We start from the raw sequence: 20,962 nt of genomic DNA on the forward strand, positions 1-20,962 counted from the left end.
TATAAGAACAAAAAGGTTTCTTTGAATTTAATCAAATTAGTTTGCTGGAAAAACTAGATTTGCCCTAAATGTCTGTTTTTTTATCAGTGGAAATGGATCACTAAAGGCTCTAATGTTTTATTGAATGTGTTTCTAGGGTGGGATGGCTATGGGCATGCAGACCCCTGGGATGCAGTTCATGGGTCAACCTCAGTTCATGGGTATGAGAGCTCCAGGACCTCAGTTCCAAGCAGATCTGCAAAAACAAATGGCAGAGGAACATCAGTAAGGCTTTGCGTATTCACAATGTGTAAAAATAGCAAGTGCAGACGAGCTGGCATCTGATCAGTGTGTTTCTGTAGAAAACGTCTGGAGCAGCAGCAGAAGATGCTGGAGGAGGACAGGAAGAGGAGACAGTTCGAGGAGCAGAAACAGAAATTACGTCTGCTGAGCAGCGTCAAACCAAAAGTGAGTGAGCCTGCAGTTCACGTGAAATTAAAACGATCCCTTTGTAGGTTTTTTTATGCATTTTTTTCATTTGTCAGTGTATGTTAATTTATTTTAAGTAAAATGTTTGTCTTTGTGAAGATTTGTCAAGATGTAAAACTTGCTGCGTGTCTTACACAACAAATTTCAGATGGTTGCTGATGTAACTTAAAGGTGCATTGTGCTTCTTTAAGAGGATCTATTGATAGAAATGCAATATAATATACATAACTATGTTTTTGGTGGTGTATAAAGATGTTAGATGATGAACCGTTATGTTTTTATTACCTTAGAATGAGCTGTTTTTATCTACATACACCAAGGGTCTCCTTACATCATGAAAGTTGCCATTTGCACAACCCTAAACAGACAAACTGCTTCAAAAAGCGAGTTTCGTGTTCAAAATAGCTTCCTATAATCTTAAATAATGCACTATTTGAGGGGACAGCCATTTTGAAGTGGTGTCCAAAACTATAGTGGACATTATCGAGTGCGCTTATTCAGGGTGTACTCGCACTATCCAAACCAAACCCCGCTCGGGCACGTTTGACACCCAAAGCCTGGTTCGTTTGACTAGTGTGATTGCTCTGTACCGCGCAGAGTTAATCGCGCCCGGGCGTGGATTGGTTAAACTAGCCCCGGCTGGGTTGCAGAGGTGGGCTGTAGCCCGGTTCACTTAGGCTCAGGCGCGGAAGGCTATGGTGTGAGCACAATCGAGCCTGAACGTGATTCAAGAGGTAAAGACGTCAATTGCGCAACCACTCACCTTCATCTGCCTATGTAAAAACCTTTTGATACGCGCAGCAGGGTTACGTGAATGTCCGAGCTTCAACTAAGCAATATGATGTCATGTGAGAAGGCTCTCTGTAATCGCGCACTTAGATTACAGACATCATTTCAATGGGTTCCAGTGTTAAGAGAGCGCTTAACTTCCTGCTTATATCAAAACAATCCCATCTTAATGACGAAACCGCCCCCGGGCTCGGATCGGTAAAAGTACAGTGTGAGTGCGTGCATCTGTGGGAGTAGGGAGGGGTGACAATCCTGCTGGGTCATGGTTTGGATAATGTTAGTGTGCCCTCAATCCCATATTCACTAGGGCTGGGGATTAATTGTTTTTTTTACGTGGTCGATTCAGAATCGATTCTCAAAGAACAGAATCTATTTTTTTCCCATATTTTTTCTGCAAACATTGAACGTAAGATTAACGTTAATCAAATTACTAGTCTTCTTCACTAGATGTCACACTCTTTTTTTGCCTTGCGCGATGTTACCAAGGAACCTGTCATTCTTTCATTCAGTTCTTAAAATGGTGGTTTTAGGTGCTTCATCGACGTTGATGCCACCTTCACATAAAAAGTAAGCGGTATGGAAGCATTTTAGATTTTGCAAATAAGACGATAACGATAGTGTTGTGGCTTTTAATATCTTTTAATTAATTTCCCACTTGTAAACTTCTGTTCACTGTTCTTTTTATTAATATAGTATTTGTATTAAATCTATTTTCATTGAGTTGAATCGAGAATCGAGTATAAAATCCGACCCGAGAACCCGAATCGAAAATTGAATCGAGAATCGAATCGATTTGATAGCTTGTGAATCGAAATTGAATCGATCTGGAACATCTGAATCGATACCCAGCCCTAATATTCACCACAATTACAATGGTGTGTCACAGTGGATTCGAACCCGGGTCTCTCACACCAAAGGGGAGTGTCTTATCCCCTGCGCCATCACTACCTGAATTCACTTTTTTATTTTTATTAACTCATTCAAGTGGAGTATATAAGTGAACTAATGTGGGGAATAGTGAATGAGTGAGTAGGGGGCTATTTCGTACTTCACCTCTTACTTCACTACTCGTACCTTGTACTAACTAGCATGCAAAGAAGCTAGCTAAAGTCAGCGAATAAAACACAATGAACAAGTAACAATAATGTTGTTTTACTGAATAAGTAAGTAATTATAATTTCTTAGATGATGTTTGTAAAGAAACCTCAGTGCTTGACTGACTCCGCAGTCACAGACGACGGCATCTTTGTCCTGTGTCGGCCACCGTAGCTTCTCTGTGCGCTTTGAAAAAAAAGGGCTAAGCCATTGGTTGTAGTTCGCAACCTGACAGCTAGATGCCACTAAAATATCCACATAATTAAAAATGCCATTTTCATGATCAAATAAATTGCAGGTGGATAAAATTCAGTCCCACTTTATATTTATGGCAGCCCAAAATTAAAATGACCCTGTTTAATGTCCTTGGTCTTATTTTGGATGAATGAACAGTGTACTTTATTTTAAATACGCATAAAAAATGTTAAAGCATACTTAACTGTGCAAAAACTCTACTATTTTTGGACAGACCGGGGAGAAAAGTCGTGATGATGCCCTAGAGGCCATCAAAGGAAACCTGGATGGCTTTAGCAGAGACGCCAAGATGCATCCAACACCATCATCACAGTCTAAGAAACCAGGTACATTCAGTGACACGTGAAACTTTCCAATTGCATTCTTACTGTATGCTTTCCAGCATCAAGACATGCTCATGACATCATGGATCTCATCAGTGGTCCAGTTAGCTTTTTGACAAGGCCAATGTGATTGAGCTCCGTATGCACGACGTCACACACAGAGCAGCTGTTTTTTCTCATTCGGCCACCAGGAGGCTCTCCAGATGTTTTTTAGGAGTGTTGCCATTTTCTCCTCATTATAATCCACCTTCACACCCATACAGTTTCACAGGTGTTAGCTTCACATTAATATCACCTACTGCATTTCTATATGACAGCTTTTCATTTGTCTTTAATTTCTGTTTTTCCTGAAAGGTTGCATTTATTTTTGTAAAAATCAACACGGAAGCAAATAAAGTTCGGTTCCCTTTTGTTGTCCTCTGTAAATAAGTTGTTTCTCATTTCCATCTGTGTGGTCATAACTCGTGATCCATGTTGTTGTGTGTTTCACTTTCTTCTTTGGTTTTTGCAGACTCATCGCCATCTCATTCCTCTCTCACCTCTCACTCCCATTCCCCCGCTTTTCCCGAGGACGACGATGAGTTTAGTGACTTTATGCAGGGCCCTGCCGATTCATCCTCTTCCTCCTCATTCCCCTCTTCCTCCCTCCCTCCATCTTCACCTTCACTGAGAGCCCAGCCGTTAGAGACGGGGTCCGTCCCACACCCCTCCTCTTCTCCCGTCCCCCCCTCACTCCCTCCATCTCTCCAAGTCCCTCATGCCATCCAACACTCTTCTGTCATCTCCAGCTCCCAAACTGCATTCCAAGGTAACTCCTCTATCGCTCACTTTTTCTATCATACCATCACTTGTTAGTAGCTGTAACCAGAGGTAGTCTTTTGGCTGGTTAGTTTTGAGTTAGTCCCTAATGATGGAAGCTGTAACAACGTCATAATGTGGACCAAAAAAGCCATTTATTTTTTTAGATTTACATTTTGGCAGACACTTTACTCCAAAGTGACTTATGGGTGATTCTCATGAAATCCAGATTTAGAAAGTGTACAGCATCAGAATTTTTAAAAAGCCCTTTAAGACACTTTTTTGCACATATAAGATTTATTCTTATGAACTTACTATAACCATTATTTTTAGAGGATTAAAAAATATTTCCTATAGAATTATTTAGATTTTTTAGATGTATCATTATCAAAAATTATCATTACTGCAACATGAAATTACATTAAATATATGCATGTACAAACTCATGTTTCGGTAATGAGAACTAAAAAGTTGTCTAGGTACTATGACAAACAAAATTTTTACTTTTATCTGGAGAGAAAAAAATAAGAACTGCTTACCTGGTAGCCATCTTGAGTGTCCCAGTCAATTATGTCCCTTCCAACATTTTTTTTGAACATGTTAGTTCCTTAAGGGCTTATACAATGATTGAAAATTGTTGCAGAGGATGAGAAAATTGGTCTTGGACACATTTATATTCCTTATTATTGTCTCTACATTTACAAATGATCACCAAACACCACATGTTTCTTTACTGTTAATGTTTAAAGTATAACATCCACTGAAGCTTTTCATTTTTTAGATTTTTTAATTATAAATATTTCCATGTCAAAGAACCCAAATCCAGTCATGGACACGTTGCGGTAATGAACATTTTCCCCTTAAATGTGGAAAAAACATAAAAATTGGTTTGATGTCATTTGAAATCATGTGCAAAATAGTACATGAAGAGATGTTTATAACTGTATGCTGCTTATTTTGATAGCATTTACTTTTATTATCAAAATGTTTCATGACGCCTCGCAAGTCTAATTTCGCGAGAATCACCCATGTATGTGAGTTCGAACCCATGACCTATGATAACACAGTGCTCTACCACTGAGCTACACAGGAACGCAGAAGCCACATCATGTAAAGCACATGCATGTTGTTGTATTATAATAGATTATACTGTAGATTAAATCCCACATTTACTTTTATAAACTCTTTGCGTACACACTACAGTCTCCAATTTATAACAGATGAATCATTGTCTAATTATTGGGATTTCGGTATTGAGATTAAGGTTATGATTGTGATGTTTTGCACCTCGGAAGTAGTTGTGTGTGACATCAGAGTTTCCCAGACAGGGCTTATCCTACTCTCAGACTAAAATGGATGTTTTAGCTGCCTTAATTTAAAAACATCTTGCACTGACATCATTATGTCCTGACTTTTACCTATCCACAAAAAGTGAAGTATACTCAGGCCTTAAAAGTTTATGACATGTGCTCATGAACCGAAGTTTGCAGCATCCAGGTCACATACCTCTGGGCCTGCATGCACCAGCCGAGCAACTGCCGTTGAGTAAAATGAAAATGCTAATGAATGGTTCTCTCCGGATCTATTATACCCCCCGACCCTTATCCAGAATCGAACGCTAACCCCCTAGCTTTCCATATTTTTGACGTAGAGTCTATAGAGAGTTCTGACTCAGCTATGATGGTCACCATCTGTGAAAATGCGATGCTGTGATTCTGACTCAGCCGTCACCCTCCACCTCCCTTCGGTTTTGTGAGGTTGCAGATGGCGTCCCATATGCTGTTATGAGTTATCCAGGAGTTAATGAATAAAGCCTGAAGAAACATCACGATTTAAACTAGTGCCCACAGGCTTTGCCAATTGTGTGATGGCCCGATAAAAAGCTCAGAGTTTGACAGGCATGGGCATGTGCGATGGCGCCTGTGTTCGAAGGAATGTTTTGAATTCGATACAGGTTACGGTCTATTGACAACATTTGTGGCATGATGTCAATTAGCACAAAAAACAGTTTCGACTCGTTTCATGCTCCAGAATGTTGCTTTAGGAATGAGAATAATAAACCAGCAGTCTCTATGTTGTCATAGTAAGTTGGTCCTCTTAGATGTTTCACCTTAAAGGGGACATATCATAAAAATCAGATTTTTTCATGTTGAAGTGCTATAATTGGATCCCCAGTGCTTCTATAACCTAGAAAATGTGAAAAAGATCAACCCAGTTACTTAGTTTTGGAAACCCATTCTCTGCAAGCATGTGGAAAAAAATAGGTCATTGAAATTTGGCTCCCCTTGTGATGTCAGAAGGGGATCTTAATATAATAATACCGCCCCTTAATCTGCACTATCCAACCACCGCACTGCCATTTAGTACAGAGATCAGCTCATTTGCATTTAAAAGGACACACCCAAACATGGCACATTTTTGCTCACATCTACAAAGTGGCAATTTTAACATGCTATAATAAATTATCTATATGGTATTTTGAGCTAAAACTTCACATACGTACTCTGGAGACACCAAAGATTTATTTATTAAGAACTATAATCCTCGTCATCGTATTTGATGCAAACGGGTACATTGAGGAAAACTACTGCAGGTATTTAAAGACATAACATTTGTCCCTGACTGATTCAGGCCCATCTCTGGAGGAAAAGATGTTCTCGTCATGTGACTTGATGGCTGATAAGAAGGCCCAGGTTAGTTTTAAGCCACGGCAAGTTCTCTCTGAGCTGAGTCCCAAAACTCACGCGACGGCCCAGTTTCACAGCAGCTCCAAAGCCAGAAATTGGGCTCAAATTCAGGATAACTTCAGTTCTGCCTTCATCGTAGAGACGACACCTGAGCCTCGACCTGCAGTTCAAACGCCCCCTGTGCCAGAAACGGGGTCTGTTCAACCCAATAGCTCTAGCGGTGAGAAGACAACGTCTGTAATTTTTGCCTCTCGCAGAACTAACACCTTGCAGCCTGAAACTTCCTACCCGTCCCTTGCTAATCTTGAGATGTCTTGACAAATGATCTTGTTTTTCCTAAAATCTTTGCCGGCTGAATGTGATGTGATTATACCCAACACTTCTAAATGATTAACCATAGATCTTTCAGCACCAAACTGTCTGAAGCGACACAAAGCATTTAACAGGAAAAGATGCATGGACATCTTTACATATGAAGACATGCTTGATGAGCGAAAAACAGATTGAAATGAAGAAAAATAAGTCACACATACTTCTGACTAGTACATTCTTTCCTGGCCAACCAACTGTGATCTTAACCTTGTGCATGTTTGAGTTGTAAGATGTATGTGCTGTGATTGATTTGTTAAAGGAAAACACCACCGTTTTTCAATATTTTACTATGTTCTTACATTAACTTAGACGAATTAATACATACCTATCTTTTTTCAATGTGTGCGCTTCATCTTTGTACAGCGCGTCGTGAATGTGTTAGCATTTAGCCTAGCCCCATTCATTCCTTAGGACCCAAACTGGGATGAAGCCACCAAACACTTCAATGTTTTCCCTATTTAAAGACTGTAACATGAGTTGTTACACAAGTAAGTATGGTGGCACAAAATAAAACTTCTGTTTGGAGCCATAGGAATGAATGGGGCTAGGCTAAATGCTTACACATTCAACAAGCGCTGTACAAAGATTAAAAGTGCACGCATTGAAAAAAGATAGGTATGTATTATTTCATCAAGTTGAGGTAAAAACATAATAAAATATTGAAAAACGGTGGTGTTTTTCTTTAACATGGGTGCTAATTAAAGTCTTTCATATCTGTTATTTACTCTCTGCACTGTTGCGTGTTTTTCCATTTTTCTATTTTTTTTTTCTTTTTGGTGGGGTTCATGGTGGAAATGTTGCATGATTCGGCCCTCTATTAAATCCGTAAAGGCTGTAGTCTCATTTAAACTGCTTTTTTCACTTGACAGTCAATGCTAATGCAAATGTTCCTCTCTGTGTGTGCTATCAGTCTGTTTGTCCTGCAATATTTGTGCGGGGTTTTGACGACTGCAGGTGTAAGGGATGTCCGATTGTGCAGTATGCACATGGGTGATATGATATGCTTGATCAAGCACTCGTATCTTAAAAGTCCATGAGCAGAATCTTACTGTCTTGATGTGTATCATAAACAGGTGTTGCTGTCTATCCCCAACAAGAGATGCAACCAATGGTGCCAGCCTGGTTGTACAACGACACCCTTGTCCCAGGTATGTGTCGATACAACAAATGGGCTCTCGAGAGAAAGTTTATATGCCATTATTTAATGTTAAATTGTTGCCTTCCCCAGAATTGTTCAAGAAGGTCCTTGAGTACACCATGACACCCACAGGCATCGACACGGCCAAACTCTACCCCATTCTGATCTCATCGGGTCTGCCGAGGGAAGCCCTCGGACAGTTCTGGGCCATGGCCAATCGTACGACACCTGGAAAGCTTACCAAGGAAGAGCTGTATACTGTACTGGCCCTGATTGGTGTCGCCCAGGTAATGACTCAGCAGATGTCCAAAATTTGCAAATAGCACTATTGCGTCGCTATTTACCTGAAACATTATCCAAAACTTCTCCAAGACATGCATTACATAGCTTAACCCCTCCAGACAATGTGTCCACTGAAATGGGCATCACATGTTTGTGAAAATGCGTATCAACCAATCATAATAAGGCACACGGATTAAACACCTGAAAAATCAAGTCTGAAGGGTTAAAGGTCCTTTTATATGGCTATTTGCTTACAAGAAAACAGCATTTTGGGGTCTTGAAAACGCAAACTTTTGAAGGCGGGTTTTAAAGTGCAACTTTTTAAAAATGATGTCTTGTCGGCCGTGTAAATGTGAATCTGTGATAACCTTGATGTCTTGCACATGATAATTCAGTCTATAGTCATGTGCAAGTATAACCAAAACAACAATGGCGAGCTTGCATGACTGCTCAAAATACCGAGTTTATTAACGCTTCTCCAAACAATTTTACAAAATGTTGCCACTTTATAGTTCTGGGTCACTTGTATTAATAAACCTACCTCATCGTCCATCTAAACAAAACTGCTTGATTTTTTTCCCCGTTTATGATTGTTGCTCTGTAAAAGTATGCTCGTAATTTTCTCGTATTTGTATTTATCGCTCTGTTTCTTTACAAAGTGACATCGCCATCTACTGGCCTGGCACACATAATGCAGCATTTTTAGTTGTGTTCATGGATGGTAAGCACAGATCTTTTTGACAGTGTTGTCGTGTACACGTTTCTAATACGCAAAGGAATTTCGATTTTACTACATTGTTGTCGTGCGAACGTAGTATTGGTGCCTTACCTCAGGACAATATGGGTAACGTTGGTGATAGTGAACTCATCACCTCTTGCAGAATTTGATCATTTGCCAACCCAAATAATATCAATCTATGCCAACCTTAAATGCTGTACAGCATTTAAAGTCATTCTAGCAAAATCAGGCCTGTTTTTAAACGCTGGGGTGAATGGCCAGGTGAGAAACTCTGGTGAAGAGGAATCTCATCTCCCCTTGCTTGACCTTGAAGCTGCATTCCCACATGGAGGTACATTTTACAGCAACTCATGGGACCTTTCCAGTATTAACACTTTTCTTATGCAAATTTAGGAGCTCGGTGAGCAGTCAGTCTTCCAGTGCTGCATTTTTGTTGAGCAATAAAGAAAGGAAAGGTTGCCAGCAACGGCATTGGAAATGGAAGTTGACTTTAATGAATATTTTAGGCAAACAAATCAGGCAAAGGGAGAATAGACAGCTGGATGAGGAAGGAGGTCTATTGTCTGACAGCTCTGTTTTTTCATTTTGGCTCCCCGATGAAAGACGGGTCGTAAATTCAAAGATCGAGGCGAGTGGAAGCGCTCTTGTCTAATAGCTTGCTAAATCACTTCTGTGTATAGAGAGCATATCTCCTTTAATTGAGTGTCTTATGTTTATCGGTATGCCTCATACCTCCAGCTTAATGAAAGAACAGAGCTACCTGTTATCATGACAGTGCTTAACATGGGTGACGTGGCTTAAAAGTTAAGCATTCTGGGCTGGTAACCAAAAATGTGTATATCTTCAGGCATTGGTTCCCATCGTACTTAACACCAAGCTTACTAAGTTTATTCTCTAGATCTGATTTATATATGATGGTTGTATTTTCTAGGGTGGTCTTACAGTTATGAGTTTGGACATCCTCAGTCAATTTCCCTCTCCGCCTGTACCCAATCTGCCTGCCATTGCTATGGCCATTCCTGCTGTCTTGCCTCAGCACCAGCAGTCCATCATGACCCAGCCACCAGTTTCCATGGCGATGCCTGCTGCCACGCCACCTGTCATGGGAATGACCCCGAACCCGCCGGCACAACAACCCCCCAGCTTCGTCACCAACTTCCCTCCAGTTCAGGTAAACTTTAGACACTTTATTATATAATAATCATACAATATGTTGCCTTTATTACTACTATCATAAGTGCATTGATGTATTTGTTTCGTGGGTTTATATCAGACTGCCAAGGCAGATGACGATGATTTCCAGGACTTCCAAGAAGCTCCAAAAGCAGGAACTGGAGATGACTCGTTTGCAGATTTCCAGGGAGAAACAGCGGGAGCATTCCCGAGCATGGCTTCATCATCATCCTCCCAGAGCGGGTACACATTTTAATCAAAATATATTGTCCCACATGCCTGGAAAAGCTACATTTGTGCGATGCCAAACTGTTTGGAGATGATGCGTCGTAAAATAATATCCTGTCATCTCTCATTAGTAGTTTATGATATTGTGTTTATGCTTTGTTAATTCCTCCTGACTCGGTTCGCTCATCTAAAGCAGAGAATAGTTTTCGGATTTGTAATGGGTTGTAATAACCCGCCCCGCGCAACAATTAAACTCCCGCCATCTTTTCTAATGAACCCATTTCAATGGACAGCTGATACGCTCGTCCCATTTTATTTCTATGCACATCTGCACTGAAAGATTTTATGCTCCTAGGGAAAAGACGATGAAAGGCAATTATGTAAAACAGGGGTTGAGATGGGGGACTATGTTTTTCGAACAGCCAATCAGCTTCTCTGAGCACAAAGGCTCTTTTATTTTAGAGGAATGCTTGGGTTTTTGATCGCTTGCCAATTAAAGCACAGAATATGAGATTAATACTGGAATGAGGATGCAAGAGGAGTTCAGAGGTGAACCAAACTCAATCAACAGCAGACTGAACACATATTTGTGTTGCATACTTCTACTTTTAAAATACTTTATTCACTTCAAAGGAGAAGAAAAAGAACTTTGTAGTACACACAGCACTTCATACTGTTACAGATCGCATCTAATCATCAGCATGTTGGTAAATTTATGACCTTCACACCGCACACGCTAGCATGTTTTTTTTCACCGCCTATGTTAACAAGTTAAAGCATGCTCATCGCACGTGTCAGTAGCGTGTATTCACCATAGACTGTACCCATAGGTTTGTGAAGAGCTTTTTTGAAGCCAATATTTAATTTTGTCACCGTTCATCACTCACGGATAATCGAAAATGGGTAAAGAGGCGGGGCGTGGGAGAAGCTGAGGTGGCTGGTTGCTGAAACCACGCCCGCCTAGCTCGATTGTAATGCAGCAGTGGCAGTTCACCCATCATTCAAGTGGCCACGCCCTTAATTATGCAGAACTTTAACCCCGGATTTCCACCGACTGCGGAGCGGCTGCAGCTCAGCTCCGCTGCGTTACGTCTCCGCACTCTGCCGTCCGTCAATACCCACCAGTTCCGCTTTTGTTGCAGAGCGGCTGCGTGCTGAAGTGACGAGGACCCATGAGGTCTCGCAAATTCACGTGATGATTGCGCGATACCTAGTTCTGTCTCTGCCCATTATGTCGTTGAATTATGACGTTTTTACAAACCAGCCCAGATCACAACACGAGATCTCGCGTAGACAGAGCAGTACATCAAATCCATCCAAAATTCAAAAAATAAGAACGCGCTGCTAAAACATTTACTTATGCTCTATCTTTAATGTATTTATTAGAAAATCCCCCTGGCTCTGTTCCTGTCTATTATTTGTTGTTTCAGTATTTATGACTTTATTTGTGTGTGTTTGTAATGTTTGTATTGCAAAGATTTAATAAAAAAAAAAACACGAGTTCTCGTGAATTCAGGTATGATCACGCGATAAAGTCATGGCTCCGCCCTGCGGAGCTGTCCGGCATCCGTCAAAAATAGAAGCTCTGCGTATTTGTGCCGGAGGGCTGCGGATGGCAGGAGCTGTGACGGATTCGGAGCGCAGTCAGTGGAAATACACACATTGACTTGAATGGAAACCGATTGACTCCGCCGCCGTTCCGCAACGGATCCGCAGCCGTTCCGCAGTCGGTGGAAATCCGGGGTGAGGCTTAATATAATTTAAACAGAAAAAAAATGTACCACCTCACAGTTGCCATGAAGGGCAAAATTAAATATAGACAAGAATCTCTTTTTGAAGCACGTTGTATTATTTTGTGCGTAAAGTTGGACATTTTAACAGGGGGGTCTAAGGGAATTGAGTCCGTTTTGAAGCCAGCCTCTAGTGGCCAATCAATGAATTGCAGTTTAAGCGGGCGTACACACCAAAGCTTTTACGCTGACGGCATATGTTTCCAATCGTTTCCAATGAAAGCACTGCGTTTTTCAATAAAGCCAGAAGCTTGTGTTGTTGTTTTTTTTTTGCACTGAAAGCTGCCGCTCTGTGCTTTTTCTGGCTCAGAGAGTTGAAAGATATTAAACTTTGGGTATAAAGCTCAGCTCATCAATGTCAGTTCTCACACGGCCATCCAATCACAGTGGAGGAGGGGCGGGACAAATATCAAAACATCCAACCGGCACATCGTACAACGACTGACAAACAAAGCAGAATAATCACAGCAACCAAATTTAGCGTTCACCTGGAGTTTTCAGCTACTTTTTAAAAGCTTTGGTGTGCATGCCTCCTAAGTCACTTCCGTATTGGTTTCATCAGAAAGATCGGAAGGTTGCCCCTCGGTATTCGCGTAGCAGGAGTGGCACTGATAGTTCATCCATGTAAAAAATCCATGCCGATAGTTGTTCAGAATTGTATCCTTTGCTTCATATCATTATAAAGTCATTAATTTGCTGACTATATGCTGCATTAGCAGAGAAACAACAGCAGAAACCTTTGTTTGTCATCAAGGGTGACAGGACGCTAATAACAGTAGTACCTCAAACATTTACACAAAAATGCGTACAGATAAATCCAACCCAAATGTCATGATTATTACCAACTATTTGCATTAGTTTATATCCATCTAGTTTATCCATGATTTAGTTGGCTAAGCTGCATATTTTAAGGAAATAATGAGAGAAAGTGAACTCTATGCACCTGTCGGCTACATTAACTCTTTCACCGCCAGCGTTTTTTTAAAAAGTTGCCAGCCAGCGCCAGCGTTTTTCATGATTTTCACCAAAGTTTAATGCCTTCCAGAAAATGTTCTTCTTTAAATATATAAACATATATAAACCGTTTCATCCTACCTTCAGTGATTCTTTTGTAATCAGCTTTTGAATATGGGTAGGTTTCTGCAAAAACACCACATTTTGATCAAAAAGCAGAGATAATTCCATTTTTGTGACGGACTTTACATAGAGATCCCATTCAGAGCGATCTTTAAAACAGACACGGACATGCAGCCGCTTGCCATAGGGCAATACTTCCGGGTTTAAAAAGTTGCACCTGGTGGATAATAGCGGTATTGCGGAAAGACGGAAAATCTCATCATTGGCAGGGAAGGGTTTTCTCTTAATTGACGAGATATCTCGTCAATGGCGGTGAAAGAGTTAACATATTCAACAAAGAAAAATCTGATTTCTGTTCACTGCAATACATCTTGTTATTTTGATTAGATAATCATTAGGTGTTAAAACAGAAGCACATAAAGTACAAGACTACACACATATTATACATTTATGTAATTTAATAGGTTACCAGTAGGAGTATTTCATAGAAGTATTTACTTCAATTCTTATTAATAAAATTTATACATTTTTATTTATTTCATTTAGCATAGGAGACAGTTTTGTACAGACTTTATGTTCCTGCCCAATAAATAATTTTTGGACTTCTGCCAACAAAGCAGTATTTCTGAACGGCCTGAGGTCAGGATTAAGCGGATGTGAAGCAATAGTATTTGATGAACGTATAAACATGGCAAAATAATTTGGTTAATAACATTATCTAGTTTTTGATGGAGGGGCTGTGTAGTGGGTTTTGCATCTGAGCTCTTCATATAGAAACATTACAACAAACAATGTATTTAGCACTTTGAGCTCCTTGGATTGAGATGGGTGTTTGTTGTGTCTGACCCACAGTCTTCCTGCCATGCTGACTCCTGTGTCTGGATCTTCATCCAACTCCTCCTCTGATAAATATGCAGCATTTAAGCAGCTGTCAGTGGAGCCGCCTGCAGAGCCCACACCGTCCGTCACAGGTACAACACACACACACACACACACACACACACACACACACACACATAAACCGTCTCCAACTCTCACCCTCATTAAGGTCATTTGAAGACGCCAGATTTCTCAAAAGACTTCCGTCATATCAGTTTAACATTAAAGACAGATTCTCTTGTCTCAATGCTTTTGAGATAAGACAAAGATTAATTGTGCGACTTACAGACATGTTTCACATAAATCCATACTCCTTTAAATCACCATCTGTCTTATGGTTGTTAGAGTACAGGTAATAGTTTCATAGTTCAAATAGGAAATTTTTCAACCTTCATGCCATCCCAGATGTGTATGACTTTCCTATTTCAGTTTATTACACGGCTCATTGGAATGCTTGATTCTGATTGGCCAGTCATTTGCAAGTTTGTTATTCCCAGATAACAACCGCTCAAAATGAATAACACATAGTAACCCAGATTCTGCCAAGCATTTTGACAGGTACAATAAGATATTACACAAAAATGAAATATAAATATTTCTTTTTATAACATATATGACATTATGTTTACAAATTATTAAACAAAATAATGTTGTCTTGTCTTAAATCCGAAAATAAACATGTTTCCTTCCTGTCAGTGTGATACAATACCCTCCACTTCGGTTCCTGATCACACTTGTCTGGGCTTATTGCTGCGATTATACATTATATCTTAATGAACACAAACAAATAATTAAATTTTTAATTGTCATCATGTTACCTTCATATATCTGGCTTAACATGGCGAAGATCCGTAAAGCACATCCATCCATCATTCAAGTTCTTAAAATGACTCCAATGTGTTACTGTATGTCCTCTGAAGCCAAATGATTCAACAATTACCAAATATACTTTGCTTCATCTACACACAAGTGTTGTAGGATTACTTTGTGAGCCCTGTTTGTTCTTTTGATCCAGATTCTGGGGACAAGTACAGTGTTTTCCGAGAGCTTGAGCAACCTTCAGATAGAAAAACAGTTGGTAAGCATATTAACATCTTACATTGCAAGACACGACCAAGCAAACGTGCCAGATCTGCAGTTTATATACACTGATTCTTCAAAATTACATTAATTGCAGTTTTACAAGCCTTTATTGTGTTGCACGTTTCGTACAAGTGATAGGCCAATGTAGCGCTAAGGCATTTTGAGATTATAGGTATTAAATAATGCTATCGGTTCCTGATTAACCAGTAGTTGATATACTGATGTAGGCATGTGTACATGTCCCTGTCTCACTAGAGCAGAATCCAGTGGGAACAGCTGTCATGACGCCAGTAAGTTAATGGTTGCAGTGATATTCTTTTTTTCAAACCTCCCACAGTTCAGCTGAAGAGAAACTCATTTCCTTTTTTATTTGATTAATATACACTGATAATAAAATGAGTGGTTTGCATCTGAGTGTGTGTGTGTTTATGATGTGTATATTGGTTCATTAAAGGGACATTCCACTTTTTTGAAAATATGCTCATTTTCCAGCTCCCCTCGAGTTAAACATTTGATTTTTTAGTGTGCTTTCTTGTTAAATTTTATTTTCGGCAATTGTTTGCAGCTTGTGTTAAGCGTTGCCAATTCGAGCTGAGGAACTCAAATGCCTTCTCTGTTTTCTGCCGTGTTGTTGCTGTGCCCCAAGTTGTTTCTGCGTGAAATGCTGTTTGTCACGTCCTAAATTATTCTGTTTTTGTTTTTCCACAGGCGAGGGATTTGCTGATTTCAAGTCTGTCAGTGCCGACGATGGCTTTTCAGACTTCAAAACGGCCGACACCGTCTCTCCACTAGACCCACCAGACCAGGCCAAGTTCCAGTCAACTTTTCCTCCTCCTTTCGTTTCCTCTCAATCTCTACCATTGTCTCATTCCCAGCCAACTTCTTTGGCTCAACCTAGAAATCCTCTCAATATGGCAGACCTGGACCTGTTCGCCACAATAGCTCCTCCTGCTCCCACCTCCACTGCTGACTCCAAACTCAGCTTGTTCCCATCGGCTCCCTCCTCTTTGGTTCTGCCCCCTGCGGTCCCTAAACCTCCCAGCGCTGGTGGAGACGACTTTGGTGATTTCGCTCTTTTCGGCTCCTCCGAAGTCACTTCCGCCACCTCTGTAGCAGGAGGAGGATCCGGGTCTGCGGTTCAAGATGACTTTGCTGACTTTATGGCTTTCGGGAGCTCGAAAGATCATAGAAACGAGGCAGTTTCCACAGATGCCAGTGGTGGCGACGGCCAGGGTGAGGCGGCTCAGAAGCTGCAGCAAATCGGTGCCGACAAGTACGATGTTTTCAAGCAACTTTCCCTGGAGGGTGGCCTGGGCTACGACGATAACAAAGAAAGCGGTGGAGGCTCTTTCTCGTCGCTCAAGAGCGACACGGACGACTTTGCGGACTTCCAGTCCTCCAAGTTCTGCACGGCGCTGGGGGCGTCCGACAAAAGCCTGGTGGACAAAGTGGTCGCCTTCAAGCAGGCCAAGGAAGACTCGGCCTCTGTGAAGTCCCTGGACCTCCCGTCAATCGGGGGCAGCAGCGTGGGAAAAGAGGACTCGGAAGACGCCCTCTCGGTTCAGCTAGACATGAAGTTGTCGGACATGGGGGGAGACCTGAAGCATGTGATGTCTGATAGCTCCCTAGATCTGCCTGGTTTGTCATCTCATCAACCCCCAGCCGCAGGTGAGGAATTAGTACGCTTGCTATGGTGAAGTCTGGCCCAAATGCCACTTTCTCTCTCTTTCACACGCGTTCAGTCAACTACTCAGGCCTATCAAAGGCTCGACAACTGCGCTATCAGATGCCCATATCGAACACTGTGTGTGTGTGTGTTCTGGATGGCCAAGTTATAGTTACATATCAAAAACGTCATATTATATTCCCTTCAGTCAAATTCTATATATTTTTAGTTTCATTTAAAGAGGTGTACGCTAATGTATTTATTGTTGTTTATAATTATTTATTTAATTTAGTTTATGTATTATTTATTTTTACCAGTCTAGATGTGCTTGTGAATTTAAATCTCATGAGTATTATCGCTAACAGCACAATAACTGGTATTATAAACTCTCAGTGTTATCAGGTGATTCGGTACGAAAGCACATTTAGATGCAGTATTTCATTCTCGTTTTTAACACGTGACTTGGTTTTTCTCGCCTGTACGTGTCCATACTGTCATGTTTCATTGTCGTTCATTTTAGTTTTCCCCGCTTCGATTGTACCATCAGTATAACCTTAACAAAATCCAAAGCATGTCATATTGGTACAGTAGGATGATCAGTGGCTTTGTTCAAACTGCAACCAAGTTTATTTGAGCTGAAGTTCAGGATTATGTTAAGCTATATTTGTGTGTTAAGTGAATAGCTGTTATATTTACTTTATTTATAAATATCAGCACAATAGCAAGATACTTAAATAGTAGCTGCTGAAAGCTTGAAATTTTGCCTGTTATCAAATAAGGCTCATGAGACACTATAACTTACAGATGCGTTAATACATTCGTGCTTAGGTCTGTCTAGTTGATAACGTATTATTTATTACTTTGTGTGAATAATTTGCTATATAGGGCATGGATCTTTAACAGGGGGTCCACCTTGGGGGTCTGTGGTGATATTACCCGGGGTCCTTCAAATATTATTTGAATGCAACATATTTTATTTAAAAAAAATAAATAAATTGGGAATCAAACAAAAATGCATTCATAGGTTAATAATAAAAAATAAAAATAAAATAAAAATATAGAGCATTCTGTTCCCAGGCTAAAATCTATTATATTACATTAGAATGTTACGTTGTATCACAAAAAAATTTATTTTATTATCTTTGTAACCACACATGACTAAGTATGTGTTATAAGTAAAGATTAATTGACGACCGACGCACAGTTGAATTATTCAAAAATAATGCACACCCATGTGGCAACACGTTACACTAGTTGAAACATTTTCAACCAATCAGATTAAAGCATTGAAAACAAATCTGTGGTATGAATAATAAGAATACAGTTCTAATTGGATACATGAACTGGGGTCCCTGCTCCTCATCTTTATCCATTAAGGGGGCCTTGGCTTAAGATTGAAGACCTCTCATATAGGGATTATACTTGAGTGAATTTGGACAAAGCTGAAGATACTACAGCGGTAACAGTGCATTACGCATAGCGTTATGCAGTGTTGGGGGTAACGCATTACAAGTAACATGCATTACGTAATAATATTACTTTTCTGAAGTAACTAGTAAAGTAACGCATTACTTTATAAATGTACACATTAATATTTCAGTTACTTTTTTAATAAAGTAATGCAAATTACTTTCTTAGTTTAATGAATTAGATTTAAAAAAAATAATGTACTGAATTAAACTAAATGTAGTCACATTATACTCTATGCGTACACGCCTGTGTTGGAACAGTTTGAGTCAGAAACTGAAATGGCTCGACATTTTTGTTATGAAATATGCAATTTCTGAATGCAAAACTTTTCAGTCATAAAAACACCTGCAAGGCCTAAAAAATGCAAAAGTAACTAAAAAGTAACGTAAGCATTACTTTCCATGAAAGTAACTAAGTAATGCAATTACGGTAGTTACTTTTTTTGGTATTAACTTAATATCGTAATACATTACTTATAAGTGTAACTTTCCCCAACACTGGCATTATGAGTCATTGCATCCTGTTTTATAAAAAGAAAGCTATTGACTTCTGTTTAGGTTAAGACAAAACAAAAGCTGTTTCAAAATTAAATACAAACCACATTCAAGTGTGGTCTTAATCAGATTTTACATTTTTTTTTTTGCTGGTCCAATAGCATCCCAGTTTTATACAGCAAAGATGTTACAGTGTTGCCCGAACAAAGCCCAAACTGACTTAAATCACCAACACATCTGTTTTTACATTTCGTTAGATTCATTTTATGTTAAAATTACAGATGGTATATGTAAACAGATCGTTTAACAAGATGCTGTAGTATAGTTTGTAATTTTCCTGATGTCTTAGCATTCAAATAGTTTGACAAATCTGCCTTTATAAAACCACATATCCATCTTAATTCATATCAGGTCCACTCTTGTTACAACGAGTGTTATAGTTAAAGTCCTGCTACAGTTTGCATGCGATCGTTCATCCGTCCATGTGATGGTTATCCATGTTTGCATGTGCATGGAGGGTCCTCAGTGGGGCATACAAAAGCAAAAGATGCACAGAACTATCTTACTTAACCCGTATTATGTCATTCATGAGTATATCATTCAGCATGAGCTCGACACCTGACACCTGTCAGTGCAAAGAAATCAGAGAGCACATGGGACGCCAAGTTGACTCTACCCTAAAGGTGTACTGTAGATACAGTAATTTGATTGACTGTAGCCTTTTAATACAGTAGATAGGCCTGCTCATATCAACTGTTCTGTCTTCTATCATCATCACTCATCATTTAGTTACGCTTGGCATTCTCTGCTTTCCGTGTTATCTGTTCTTACATGTAAGACATCATGTCAAATCATTAATTTTCTCATGTATCAGTGTAAGAACATCGTCACAGTATTTCATTCAGTGAGATTCGGCTCTCGTGTCCACAGGTTGGTGTTCGGGAAGCACAGTAGGAAGAGTTCCATACATTCATGTGGTCTCACCAGAGCTCAAATTATTATAAGTTCTGTTACTATTATCAGAATTATCGCCATTACATGTTTTCAAATAGTAGTTACAAGTTTGACAAAGGTTTTTAAAATTTGGTTGCAACGTCATGTTAAAATAATCAAACTATAAGTAAAGTTAGCTGACATACTTCATTTAAAGGGATAGTTCACCAAAAAATGAAATTCTGTCATCATTTAGTCACCCTCATGTTGTTACAAACCTGTTTTCCATTTTTTGTTTTGATGAACACAAAGGTAATTTTACGAAATATTTGTAACCAAAGCATTCGTGGACCCCATTTTCTTCCATAGTATTCTTTTTTACTACTATGGAAGTGAATGGGGTCCACGAATGGAACATTTCTCAAAATATATTCCTTTGTGTTCATCAGAACAAAGAAATTTATGTGGGTCTGTAACAACATGAGAGTGAGGAAATGATGACAGAATTTTCATTTTTGGGTGAACTATCCCTTTAAGGAACTCCGGCTACATTTATACAACAATGATGGAATACGTTCTTTGTTTCTTTGCATTTTTTTTATTTTATTTCACAAACAATCCACTTTACATGGATAAGCTAAATACCTGTACACTGCAAACAATGACTTCTAGTAGAAATATCTAAAAATTCTTAAATCAAGATCTATTTTCTTGGTGAGCAAATGACCTAAGAAAACAATTCTACTTTTTAGACATAAAACATATCACATTTAAGCGAATTTGTGCTTAAAACAAGCAAAAAAAAATCTGCCAATGGAATAAGACATTTTTTGCTGAATATTCTTGTATTACGTAATTTCAAGAAAAAAAATATTATCCCATTGGCAGATTTTTTTTGCTTGTTTAAGCACAAATTCGCTTAAATGTGATATGTTTTGGTCTAAAAACTAGAGTTGTTTTCTAAGGTCATTTGCTCATTTAAGAGATATATCTTGATTTAAGAATTTTTAGATATTTCTACTGAAAACAAAACAAAAATACTAAGGAAGAAAGTCATTTTTTTTGCAGTGTAGACTGAACACTTATTCCGCATGCACATGACATAACCGTTTTCACAGATTTGCATTTTGGTTGTTTACACTTAAACAATACTGCAGTCTTTTAAAAAACTTGAACTTTGAAACACGTTTTTTAAGACCCCAAAACGCCAAATAGAACAGCCA

The 20,962-nt window shown here is 39.4% G+C and overlaps 1 protein-coding gene across 10 annotated transcripts in view; it reads left to right on the plus strand.

Annotated features, from left to right (window-relative positions):
• The window catches only part of synrg (synergin, gamma), a 51,435-nt gene that overhangs the window by 6,901 nt on the left and 23,572 nt on the right, over positions 1–20,962 (plus strand). For 3 of the 10 annotated variants that reach the window (XM_065281471.2, XM_065281472.2, XM_065281475.2), the window contains exons 4-16: positions 137–264; positions 342–447; positions 2,822–2,933; positions 3,442–3,738; positions 6,360–6,635; positions 7,861–7,935; positions 8,016–8,212; positions 9,878–10,117; positions 10,220–10,362; positions 14,067–14,185; positions 15,109–15,171; positions 15,437–15,466; positions 15,885–16,844. In XM_065281471.2, the coding sequence (XP_065137543.1) occupies positions 137–264; positions 342–447; positions 2,822–2,933; positions 3,442–3,738; positions 6,360–6,635; positions 7,861–7,935; positions 8,016–8,212; positions 9,878–10,117; positions 10,220–10,362; positions 14,067–14,185; positions 15,109–15,171; positions 15,437–15,466; positions 15,885–16,844 (2,746 nt within the window). The remainder of the gene's footprint in view (positions 1–136; positions 265–341; positions 448–2,821; positions 2,934–3,441; positions 3,739–6,359; positions 6,636–7,860; positions 7,936–8,015; positions 8,213–9,877; positions 10,118–10,219; positions 10,363–14,066; positions 14,186–15,108; positions 15,172–15,436; positions 15,467–15,884; positions 16,845–20,962) is intronic. The other 7 variants (XM_065281474.2, XM_065281476.2, XM_065281477.2 and 4 more) reach the window with 6 other exon arrangements.

The sequence above is a fragment of the Paramisgurnus dabryanus genome, chromosome 8, assembly GCF_030506205.2.
Source record: "Paramisgurnus dabryanus chromosome 8, PD_genome_1.1, whole genome shotgun sequence".
NCBI lineage: Eukaryota > Metazoa > Chordata > Actinopteri > Cypriniformes > Cobitidae > Paramisgurnus > Paramisgurnus dabryanus.